Source organism: Chlamydotis macqueenii, chromosome 9 (genome assembly GCF_036417535.1).
Source record: "Chlamydotis macqueenii isolate bChlMac1 chromosome 9, bChlMac1.mat, whole genome shotgun sequence".
In the NCBI taxonomy this organism is placed as follows: domain Eukaryota; kingdom Metazoa; phylum Chordata; class Aves; order Otidiformes; family Otididae; genus Chlamydotis; species Chlamydotis macqueenii.
The window spans coordinates 16,855,553-16,868,036 of record NC_141564.1 but is presented as its reverse complement, the minus strand read 5'-3'; the positions used below and the strand labels follow the sequence as shown (position 1 = coordinate 16,868,036).

General features: G+C 42.3%; 1 protein-coding gene across 1 annotated transcript in view; it reads right to left on the bottom strand.

Annotated features, from left to right (window-relative positions):
- The window catches only part of PSMD1 (proteasome 26S subunit, non-ATPase 1), a 71,045-nt gene that overhangs the window by 939 nt on the left and 57,622 nt on the right, over positions 1-12,484 (bottom strand). The window contains exons 20-24 of the mRNA XM_086754751.1: positions 8,413-8,582; positions 6,586-6,678; positions 4,892-4,984; positions 2,121-2,267; positions 120-274 (exon numbers count right to left, since the gene is read on the bottom strand). Coding sequence (XP_086610877.1) covers positions 128-274; positions 2,121-2,267; positions 4,892-4,984; positions 6,586-6,678; positions 8,413-8,582 — 650 coding nt within the window. The 3' untranslated portion in view covers positions 120-127. The remainder of the gene's footprint in view (positions 1-119; positions 275-2,120; positions 2,268-4,891; positions 4,985-6,585; positions 6,679-8,412; positions 8,583-12,484) is intronic.

Sequence of the window (12,484 nt, the reverse complement as noted above, 5' to 3'; positions counted from 1 at the left end):
GCAGAAGCCATCAAAGAGCTAAAACAAGAGTGCTGGGTGCTGGTAACTGCTTCAGTTGATCCAAAGAGGCTTTTCCTTCATTAGGATTAATAAAAGTGACTCTGCATGCTACACTGTACCTCGGGCCTTAATCATCAATGTACTCGAAGGGCTCTGGTGGTTCAGGTTCCTGCTCCTCTTCCTCGATCTTCGGACCGTGAGCTGCCACAGGTTCAACCAGCTCCTCCATATCCTCACTGGTGTCCTTCAGAATGATGATGCCTCCGATGGAAAGCTGCAAGACAAGTGCAGTGAGCACTAGAGTTGCTTGCCTCTGCCTCTTGCCACTGGTGGAGTGTTTGTACCCACAGTGTTCATCCTAAGCCATACGAGACACCTCAACAGGAGTGAGCTTCAGAGAGCAAAGTGTCTGACACTCACCCACATCCCTGCCTGACAAGGGGATGGAACATGCAGAGTCTATCCAGGCTACCTTTTCTATTTCCACTAAGACTCAGCTTGACAGAAAATGCTATCTGGATTCACAGCTTTACCCCTGTCCCAGTCTGAGGCTTTCTACGGGAAAACTAATTGAACTGTAATTGCTTTACAATGCTCATCTTTTCAGGGCAACAAAGCTTAGTGAAGCCTCTCTGCGTAGCCGCCTCCCAGGAGGCTATCTGAAACAGGGACTAATCTCATCACAAGCTTCCACTGACCGAGGAATCCTATTAGCAGAACCTGATAAAACAAAGGGGAATTAATTACAAAGATCACAACCAAACATCCTGGCAGGCTAAAGCAAATTGGTAGGTTGCTAGGACTGAAACACAAGGTGTGAAGAGGCAGTGCTGTGTCATGCCTGGCTGGGATCAGAGCTTTGACCGCAGCAGGATTCCAGGCTATAAACAGCATTTCAAAGAGGCCTTTTACTCTGACATTCCCCAAAGCAGAGTAAAGCTCCAGAACAGCTCCATTTTGAGAGCCTCCTTGGTTACACACCCTAATCCCAGCAAAAAAAAAAATTGCACTTTTCTGTCCTCTTCAAATCCTATTTATGGAGCTGTTAAGGCAGGAAACCGCAGTCCCCTCACCAAGGACTCTGCTTCTTTGGAAAATGAAGCAAACAGCTACATATGTCCACATTTCAGCTGCACTAGTGGATGCTTACTGGACCACATATCAGATCTTCCTAATCCAAATACCAGTTGGGTCATCTCTGTTTTCTAAAGGGTAGAAACTGAAAAATCCTTCCACAGTTTTGCTAAAGGAGACATTTCAAAAGGGGACGATGCACAGAGAATTCCAATGTGCTGATGGAATTCCAAGAAATTTATTTATTAAAAACATGACTATTTTCCTGGAAAAAAAAATTACTATTTCTCAACACCATTTTCCCAAGCAAAAGGGGGAAGTCAAGGGTGTCATTTTTTGAACGAAAATAAAAGGCCAGAAGAATTTGACTCAGGAGATTTAGAGGACAGGAGAAAGCTTATTAGCTTTGCAATACATTTGAGCATCTCACGGAAAAGTTAGTTACCCCTTGGGCTAATGCTAAAAGATCTTTTTAATTTTCCATTTGACAATCACATGCTACCTCTTCTCTTTGTTAACAGGAGATGAAGACCCTTTTCTAAGGTCTGATGTAACTGAATAAGAAATCTGTTTAACGAGAAAAAAATACTCCATTTAGGTATAAAGGCCACTGCAGAATAATAAAGTCCCAGCACAAGTTCTCCTGTATTTCACTGCTTTGACAATGAGCCTGTACAACTTCTCAGCCCATTGTAAAGATCATGGCTCAGTCTTTATGTCCCCAGCTATGTCATTAATACACAGAATATGTCCAGGTTACAGCATTTGACATATGTAGAAGAAGAAAGAAAAATAAAGCAGCATTAGTATGGCGAAAAGGTTTGCAGCAGCTCTGGCTTTCACCCAACTAGAACTGCATGTGATCATTTGAAGCAAGGGACATTAAAAAGCAAATATGACAACAGTGAAGTTTCAAATCTCTAACACATATTACAGTGATACAGCAGCTGTGAGTGGCACTCTCACGTACCCACAGAACTTCTGGGTCCTTACGCACAAGCCCAGAGCTGGGAACACTCTACACAGACTAGGAAGGTGACACTTACTGGTTTGAAAGGCTGGTATCGACAGCTCTCTGTCATAGTGAGAACTTTGAGCTGAGCAGGCATGACTCTGGCTGGGTTGTCCAGAAGCTGGAAGTTGGGTTCAGGCTCCTTTTTCTTTTCTTTTTCATCCTTCTTTTCAGTCTCATCCTGTGAAAGGGGAGGAGAACATCAATATAATTTTAATAGTAGTCTCTAACCCTTTGACAATTCAGGAGGGCAAGGTACAACCTGCTACTCAGAATACAGGCAGCAAATCCAGAGCATGGTAAGAAGCCATCCTCCTCCTGAGGAACAAGCTAGCAGGTATCTACCAGCTGGCACAGGCAATGCCAGTGTGGATCTAAGTACTCTTATCATGGTAATGCCTTGCTCTTAACTGCAGGTGAAAAAAAGTTCAACAAGAGGTGGCCGTGGAACAGTTTACCTCTGGCTTCCCTTTCTAATACTTCCTCTGTAAACTCACAGCTTTTTATTCACAGTTGAAGATTCCTTAATATCATTACTAAGCATGTGAAAATTGCCAAAAGCTGCCCTTGTATCTTCACAGCTATACAGTCGTCACTGACAGCCACTCAACCAAAATGACTTGATGTCAGTGACTCCCTAGGGAACCGCAGTTAAAACCTCCTTTACCAATGACTCAGCAGCTGGAGGCAAAAGCTCAGAAGGAAAAAACACAGCATCCTTTACATACTTAAGAACATGGATCATGTTTTCCCTTTGCTTGGGAATATCTGAGTTGCAAACAAAAAAGACTGCAGACAAGATGGAAACAACCAATAGGAAATGATCAGGAACACCACCAAAATGTGTGGCGCGTCCTGTCACAGCAGCAGGACTTTCCCTGGCACAGTGACTGCTTGTCGCCATGCAGATCTCTTGGAAGCTTTGGATTACGAGTCATATAACAGGCATAAAAGAAACAAGAAAGCAATTATACTTCTAAAACATGAGGACAGTGGCAAAACACTCGATTCAAACACAGCAGGTGGCAGCAAGCTCCCTTTTTACTATTCTTGATTTTCTGCTCGATTTAGTCAAGAAAACTTTTCAGGTATCTGCAGTGTACGTGCACACAGACATAAGATGTGAATCCCTTCCAAAATATTGTTTCCTCTCAACACCTGTACTTCACTGTAGATTGTAGCAATTTTATGAGAAACACATATCTGTTCAGCATATTTTGCTTAGTATATAGTGCTGTGAGAAATATTCAAAGAAAGGTAATTTGATGACAAGGAAACATTGATAAAGGAGCAAAATTACTAAAACCAGAGATTCTACCTTGCATGCACGAGATAATTCATTTCCTGGGCCAACTGTATAAAGTTCAGTGCCTACTCCATGGCTGCGTTTAAGTAGGTCTAGGAAAGCTATTTTACACATACACCTTTGATCTTATGCCACACTCGCTTTTGTTTGTTTCTTTTTAAAATTAAAGAGGCCAAAAATTCCCTAACCATGCTGCTTTTCCCACATAGATGTTAAAGTGGAATCAGAAAGGTTTCTACTGAGCTTGTCAGCATAACACATTTTTATCTTACTGTTGTTCTTGGCATATCTGCCTCTGTTAGCAGAGCACAAAAGGAAGGGTCCTTTGTCAGGGTACATCAAGAATTATAGCTACCATTTGTTTTCAAAATTACAGCAACCACCAATAATTCATTATCCAGCCATTTCTCCATCCCTCATCTTGCTTCAGGATGACACATTATTCACAGATAATGTGACAAGTTCCAGTGTCAGGTCTATGAGCTGAAAGAAGTCATCAGCGGATCAAAGCGATCGCCATAACTACTGAGCAGTGGATGGATCTTGTGCTCAAAGCTCAGCTGGTTCCAAGATGGGTGTGGATAAATGTTTGGCATTTTGGTAGATGGGCAAAGCACGTAAGAGATTGCTGCCCAAAAGGTGAACATTTCAGAACAGGAGGTTAAGCATGTGCAAGGACGAGAGGTAATGGTTTTAAAATAGAGGGGGGTAGATTTAGATTAGAAATTAGGAAATTTTTTTTTACGATGCGAGTTATAGAACACTGGAACAGAAAGGTGGTGGAGGCCCCATCCCTGGAAACGTTCAAGGCTAGGCTGGATGAGGCTCTGAGCAACCTGATCTAGTCAGGGATGTCCCTGCTCCTTGCAGGGTGTTGGACTAGATGACCTTTGAAGGTCCCTTCCAACCCTAACCATTCTATGATTCTATGCTTCTATGATAAAACCAGAAAGTTTAAACTCTTCAGTGCTCTCAATTGCATTAGGCACCTCCAAGCAACTGCCACAACAGTGAGTCTTTTTTAAAAGGTCAGAGGTACCAAGGACATGAAATTATTCAGACTTTTTCCACATTAATAAAAAAAAGTACATGGATAAGAGATAAAACTCCCTTGGTCTAAAAACAGCAAGCAATGAAATAATGCACAAAATGTTCACGCAGTTAAAGGCATATAAATTTGTCAAAACAAGCTTCTGCCTTTAAGGAAGTCAGTTACTTAACAATAACGGGGAAGAATTATTTCTCAGAAATCATTAATGGATTCACAAATAATACAACCTCTTGCTTTTAACAGCACACACAGACACACACCATAGATGTGTGTCTGTATAGATGCTAACCGACGGATGCAGTATACTAGAACGTGAGTTAATGCTTTGCTCAGAACTAACACAGGTGGCAGGGGGCTCAGTACTAAGTGGGTGCCAGTTTCATCGCACACCTTCCACATTTATAAGTGGGGGGGAAAGAGACATTTAAGTTTCAATGTTTGCACCCACCACTTCCATCTTCTCCTCTTCCTTCTTCTCTTTCTCCTTCTCCTTTTCCTTCTTCTTGGCTTTTGCGGTGATGGACAGCACAGCAGTAGAAACCTGGATATGTCAACAGAGGAGGCATTCAGGGTGACTGCAACACTGTACGCTGCGCTTCAGCTCCCCAGGCAGGGGAACAAAGGGGAATCAGTGTTAGGTCAGTTCTCAGTGCAAGTGTCAGTGAGATCAATTCCACTTCCTACCCATTGCTCCACTTAAGAGACAAATACACTACCATCAACACAAATAAATGGTACAGATAGGACAAAAAACCGCCATGAATGTGGACTGAGTCCAGCTACATATGCAGAAGGAGAGCAAACTTCCTAATTTAGAGACTAATCATTACTGTCTGGATCTCTATACGAGACGTTTCTTTTATTTATTTTTAACAGAGCAACAAATGGAATTCCTGTTACAGGAAACCCTGTTGCCAGAGTCTCCAAGGTAAAGAAACATCTATATGGATACCCTTTAGAATGACGTAAAGCTGTTCCACTGTCCTAATCAGATAGTTCTGTTTCTTATTGATCTCAAGAAGTGGATATGCAAAATGCCCTATGGAGAAGCCCTCAGGAGGCTTTGGCACTCCTAAGCCAGAAAGTATGCAGAAGCAACACTCAAATACAAGAATTCAGCACGACTCCCTTCCAGTGTGCACATCTCTATCCACAGTAACTGTCTCTGTAAGGCAGTAACTTGCTCAGGGGGACAGCGAGCAACTGCATTTGTCACGTTGCTGGTGAGGCTTTCCAGGCTACATGTGGGCTTATGGCACATTTTAATTTTGGCCAGGGAAGTTGGAAAGAGGACAGATTGTCCAATTCCCATCCTATTCCAAAGGCGAGAAAGCAGCTCTGAGCAGTGAGCTTTGCCATTCAGAGTTCATTTCTGGGTTGCTCAATGGCTTGGAAATCTGTCCTGTGCAGCACTCAATTCTGGTAACATGTTTTACAGTTTTCACACAATGTCATTCATCAGCATGACATGCCTGAGGTCTCCACTGCTGCAATTGCTCCCCAAGGGCTGCTCTGCCTGCTGCTGTGGTCTGCTGAACAGCTTTTACCATCTTACACTAGGAGATAAATTGCTTCCACTATTGTCCTGCTTGTCATCCCACAGGTCTAATTTCTTCCTTTTTCATACCTAGATAGTCTTAGTTCCACACTTACCTTTTGGCAATCCATGGGCCTGACAGCTATTATTCTAGCACAAGGGCCCACTGCCCTGAGCCCAGGCACACTTCTGTCATTCCATATGGGACTATTTGAGAAGTGTCTCACCTAATATTCTCAATGTTTGTACTGCAGTAGCATTTTGAAGCCCAAGTCATGAACAAGGACCCCATTGTGCTAGGTGCCGCACAAAGATGATGCGCATACAAATCAGTACGGCATGGAAAACAGTTTTATTAATCAATGCTTCTGCTTGATGACTGGAGACAAAGCAGGTTCCAGCGACTCAGCAGCCGAGCAGTTGTATGCCATGATCAGCAACAGTCCCAGGCGCAGCAGGAAAAAGTAGCTAGAATTCTCTTTCAGAGACAACAGCGCCTGCCAATTTTTCTTTTGCTCTTTAGATTCCCTGTTAGTGCCACCAAAGTCAATGTTTGTACTAGGAGGGAAAGGGGTCTTTACAGCACAGAAAGCTAGCCCAAATACCTTTTCTTTCTCCTTTTCCTTTGGTACCTCAAGAGGTGGGGGGTAGGCAAATGTGGACGGCTTACAGTTGGACTTGTACTGGACTTTTGGCATCTAAGATAAACAGTAAAAAAATTGTTAGAGATAAGAAAGCAGGGGAAAATAAATCCACAGCAGAATAATTACTTTAGCTTCATCTTCCTTTCAGCAGAGACAAACACAGATCCTCTAAAGAATACAAGCTTCCCCTTCTCCCCCTCCGGAAGCTGAGAAACTGTTATCAGTGGCAACAGTTCAACTAGAACAATGTTATTTAATTAGTCTATAATTCGACTCTGGCAAGCTCTCCTAGCCTTCTCCATACGCTCCACGCTATTCACACCATGCTTTGTTTTCATTGTTTCAAAGCTTTTGTGGTTTTGATGTTGTTGCTGTGCCTGCTCATATTAACACAAAATTGGTTTAAGATCTAAGTGAAGATCTGCTCTGTCAATGCACGCTACGGCAAACCAAGCACTGCCTGACATTCACCTCTTGCAAAAGGACAGAACATTTTGGGGATGAGTTACCAATTTCACATATTCTCTTACTCTCAGCTACTTAAGCAAAGGCAGAAAGCATCTTTTGACAGCCAATTCAAATTCTTAAACTGAATTAATTTCTGCAGTATCTCAACTGACTTGCTTTATGACACATCACAGAGCAACAAGAGAAGAGGGACTGCTCTGAGGAAGCAAGGTGGGTGTGGTACAGCCCATAACATACATCCAGCTTGGAGCTAGCTTTAGTATGCAAGCCAAGTTATACAACATGACCTGACTTACAGCCATTTGGGCTCCCTGGAAACTCTAAGAGCTGGGGAGAGGGAGACAAAATGGCAGTACAGCCAAGCAGCCAAAAAGGTGCTGAGACAATCACCACTGAGGAGGTGCAGAGACAAGCAGCAGTGCAACCTCTGTAAAGTATTCAGGACAAAGAGGAAAAAACCCAACCCCAAACATACGGCATTTTCATGCAAACCCCTCTCTTTAAACAGAGTGAGAATTTTGAGCTTTGTGTAGATCAACTCGATGCTCAGCCTGAGAAAGGTAGAGAAGAGCAACCTAGAGCTGTAAGGTTTTGGTCCAGGGGCTGCAATCCAGCAAGCTGGCTCTGTCTCACAGAGTGATTCTGAGAGCAGCTCAGCCCTATGCATGCTCTGTATGTTGCAGAATAAGCCTGCAGCAATGACAGGAGGGGGCTGCACATCCTGGTAGTGTCACATTCAGATGCTTTTTTGTGGAAGATACTAGCTCAGCTCTTCAGCATAGGAGACCTAGCACGGTATACAGCTTGCAGGGGCCATACCACAACTGTCCAGGCTGGCAGAACAGATGCACAAGAAAAGTGCAGTACCCATGACTGCTTGGTTTAATGTTTACTCTCCAAGGAATAATAATAAAATACTAATCCTGTTTTCCCACTGCTAGGGGAGAATATCACATAATTTATTTGGGAGGGCAGGGGGTAACACAATTTTTTTTTAAAAAAAAGAAAATAACCTTGACCTTCTGGAGTGATAACAGGGTAGTCTCTGCCCACGTATACTGAGTAGACTTCCTTTCTTTGTAAACTACTTTGAAGTAAAGGGCTCAAAGGCTGCTCTTTACATTTTTCTTGTCCCTATTCCCGCTACCAGCTCTGCAATTCAAGCCTACTTTTCAGACTTCTTCCAGTTAGAGCCTTTTCTGGCACAAACAAGGTGGAGACATGCAAAGAAAACCAAGAAATCCATGCAAAATCCTCCCAGACCACTTGAGTCTTTCAAGCAGCTATCAGCACCTCTCCTCCTCTCTGCTCGTGACGTACCTTAAGATCCTTGTTAAGGCCAATGACACAGGTTGGGGTGAAAGCCAGTGACAAGAAGTGTGACAGAGGAAACCAGAACCAGAACTGGGTGAAGACCAGAACCCCCACCACGGAAGGCATATGAGTATGTCCTGTCCTCGACTGCAGCGAAATAGTTACGTTATGGCCCCCTGAAAGGAACGATAAACGAAATAAGTCAGTTAATGCATTCCTGGGTACTCCATGAAGACAGCTGAGCAATGCATCTCTAAAACAGCTGCTGTGAAGGGGGCTACACAGAGTAAGCCAGACCACAATGCTGTCAACTTTCTCCTCTGGAATACACCTCTCTTCTTCACTGTGATCTCAGCTTACATAGCAAAACAGAGTTAGGAGAGACTCAACCCAATAATTGGGACAGAATTCGTGTCCAGAATTCTGGACAAATATGATTTTTTTTTTCTCTAAGTCCATTTTGTCACCCTGAATGTTGATTTATAGCATGATAGGTTGCTTCTTTATTTTTCTAAGCAAGCATCTGCTCCAGAAATTTGGAAACCTTGTGATATCCAGTCCTCATCTTACCTTTTCTGTTAAAATTTGACATAATCAGTTTAAAGTGTGTATATATATATATAAAACATTTTTAATAACTAGGTTTTACTTCTTTCCTGATTATTAGAAAGGTGTTGCACAAAAAGGGAAGCACAGTTAACTGCATCAGTGCTACTTCAGACGACCCGGTTAGTTTCACAAACTACTACCTTTTTCTAGTGGAGGAAAGATCATTTAATGAGTGTTAATGACTAAATGATGAGCCACGGATAGGATTCTCTAAAGGCATTTCATAAGGGCTGAATTTCAGGGCCTATTAAGGAAGGCTTCTGTAAGCAAAGAGGAATTTTTCCTTCTGCTGGATTTGACTTGTACAGTGCTGTGTGTGTCAATAGCACCCCCTTTCCAAGTTTGCAAACACAGTTTCTCCCATCTCGTCTTGTGCTGTGGCCTTTCTTGCCATGCACCTCCTTATTCCCTGTGTTAGGTAGAAACAAGCTGGTTTTCCCTGTACTCTGAGATCAAGGTCACTCCTGAAGTCAAATAAGCAAAAGAGGCTCATGTATTTGTCTCTGTGGCACAGCACCATGCACTGTGGTTGCACACTGCCAGTATGAGGTTACTACCTCTTCAAGTCATGTGTTGGGGAGAGAAAAACTTCGGGCTGCCTGCACCTATCTGCGTGGGAGCATGCTTAAAAAACTCCCTTGCTGGTGGGTATGTGGCAGTCAGGCTGCTCTGAGCTTTATCACCAGGGCTACTCAGAGAAGAAAGCAACAGGAACCACCTTCTTTATCTTTCTTGCCTCACAGGTACCCCCCCTGGAGCTCAAACTGAGCAATATTCTTGGCATAAGACTGTTAGAATAATTTTGGTCATTTCTATACTCATACTGTGCTGCTGGGAAGCCAGAGCCCAGCTGGCTCAGGGATTTTTCTCCCAGCAGTACAGGCCTGCTTTGAATTCCGATCTTTAAGATTAGATCATAAAAATGCAGCTAAAACCTTATTTGCTTCCTGTGTCACTCATGTATTGTATAATGACTTGGAAACCAGAAGCATCCAGTTTTAATAAACTACACGTGAATTTGCGCCAACTTTAACCTCTTTATTTCTTGCTGAGTGGCTGGGGGAAGGCTGTGAACTACCCTTTCTTAACCTATTGCCACTTTAATTAGAGCCTCTTAAAAGAATAAATTCTTTTTATCTCTCCTATACAACTACAAGTGTTTCTCTGAAACAATGAGCTATAGAATTTAATTATCACTACTAGGAAAAAAAGGTTCTTTGTGTCATCTACCAGGCTTGGGGGAATTGAGTTTGTAGGAGAAAAGTAAAATTCCCTTCCAATGACAAGCTTTGATTAAAAGTGCAAGATTTCCAGCGTGACTGGGAAAACAATGCACTGGAAGTGGGTTTTTGAGGCAGTTTTTAGACTGGTGGTTTCATGGAAGGAGCAGGGTACCTTGGGAGCACTGAAGTGGAAATGAAGAATTTGGTCACTGTCTAATTGTTAGGCCCCAGCAGATACATTTTTAGTTCTTTAATAAAATAAGAAAAATGTAGACACTCTGAATTTAGCTTAGAGATTTTTTTCTTCCCCTCTGAACTTTTATAATATTCCCTTTCATGTACAAACATGCTCTCTTGTTCCAGATAGATGGCTCCCTTTCTTCTTTGCAAAATCAATATACTTTATTTTCTGGAGTACGCATTTGTAAATGTGAGCTACAAAAGGGGTATACTGATCTAATTAGATATCCACATTTCACCTGCTTGAAAACTATTTTTCCCTCTGGACTCTAGGTATCTGCTCTGGTTCCTAATAGCGCATCTCTCATTCAGTGAGAAAAGAGGAGCAGCAGCCACTACACAAGTATCTATGTAGAATATCTGGAAAATCTTTTTCTCAATATGTAGGAAAGGTTTGTAGGTCATCAACTGAAAGGGCTGGGGACAGGATGTAGTACTGGGCAATGCAGACTGAAGCCAAAGAAGCTGTTGATAGCCTGATAGTGAATGTACTGGATTCTCTAGTTTGGAAACATTTGTAATGAGTGACGAAAAATAAAGTGTCATGCAAATCTCCTCATTGCTATCTCTCCAAATATGCATCTCACATGATGTGTTATATTTTGAATGTTAAAGACATCAGTACAAAAAAAAAACACCCCAAAAACTTTAATGTCTAACGTCTTTTCTCCCACATGTTGAATTTGGTGCTACTGTTTCCCACATTTCTCCTGCCTGTCACTGTTCTTGAGCTCTTCATGTAAAGCTAGGTGTAACTCGGCAGCAGTTAGGAAAAAAACCATTATCCTGTGCTAATATTTTTATCCATTAGATTAGAGACAGCTTGTGTTTCATTGCTCATGTGAATCAGGTCACTGGCACATGCTGAAATCTACTCTGATGGAGTTTTAAATGGCTCATCCTGTGAGACTTTGACTGTTCTGTGTTGCTGCTAACAGTTCAGGTCATGTTTATTCACTACATAGATTAAGCCAATTATAAGTTTTTGCTAACAGAGAAGAAACCAGTATGACATTGTTTGAAAATGAGATGCTGCCTAGGCGAGGGTTGGAAACTAATTTCCAAGGTGCACGAAGCACCTTTATCTAGTGACTGTTACACTGGTGTGTTGTCCTGGGCTACACTGCCAGAGTATTACCCAGTGCCACTGTGACTATGTAAAGAATGAGTTCATCAAAGCACGTAAATCATCGGCATCTGCTTGTTGTGCTTCCTCTCATGTTAACTGACTTAAACTTGAGCCAGCAAATCCTCATAGTCTTCAGAACAGCTGCTTTAATTCCAGCAAAGCTTGCCACAGGAGCACTGTGAATTCATCTGGGAGATGAACCTTACAGTACCACCCAAGGAGCCCTGAAAATTTTTCTTGTGTGTTTTTTGAACTTTTTTTTTTCCAGGCATCATGTCAAGCTTTCCTCCATCCAGCCAAAGATCTGGAATGTGTTCTCTTCCAGGTTGTCAGGACTGGTACTTAATAATGAAGATAAGTCACAGTTGTGCAATATCATGTCTCCCCACCTTTCCTGCTCCCTGCAAAACTCTGGCAGTGAGGGTGGGCTGTGTGTGGGTGTAAAACAGCAGAAAAGAAAGGAGCATGACAGCATCTTTTGAATATGAAATCTGTTACTCATCCAGGAAATTCCAGAGATCGGATAAAATAGTTCTAAACGTTAAAATAAATTTTGAAAATTAAAGTCCTAAAGTTTTTAATAAAGTCTCGTTAAGCTGCTTGTGCAACATTCACTGGGCTACTTGATCCAGAGTATCTGCAGATTACTGACCTGGCTCTTATACAGTGATGCAGTGAAGAAAAGTCCAAAGTAAAGATGGGGAGAAGACCAGAAATTTGAGTGTGCGGTGTTTGACACATTTAAGGACAGCACAAGACCTCAGGCAGTCCCTCCTTAACGTTGTGGCAAATTTAAGTGTAAGGGTGAGAGATTGATATTGGAGGAAAATAATGAGAAGCAGAGCAGACCTAGCAGTAATAAAAGATGAGGCCATAT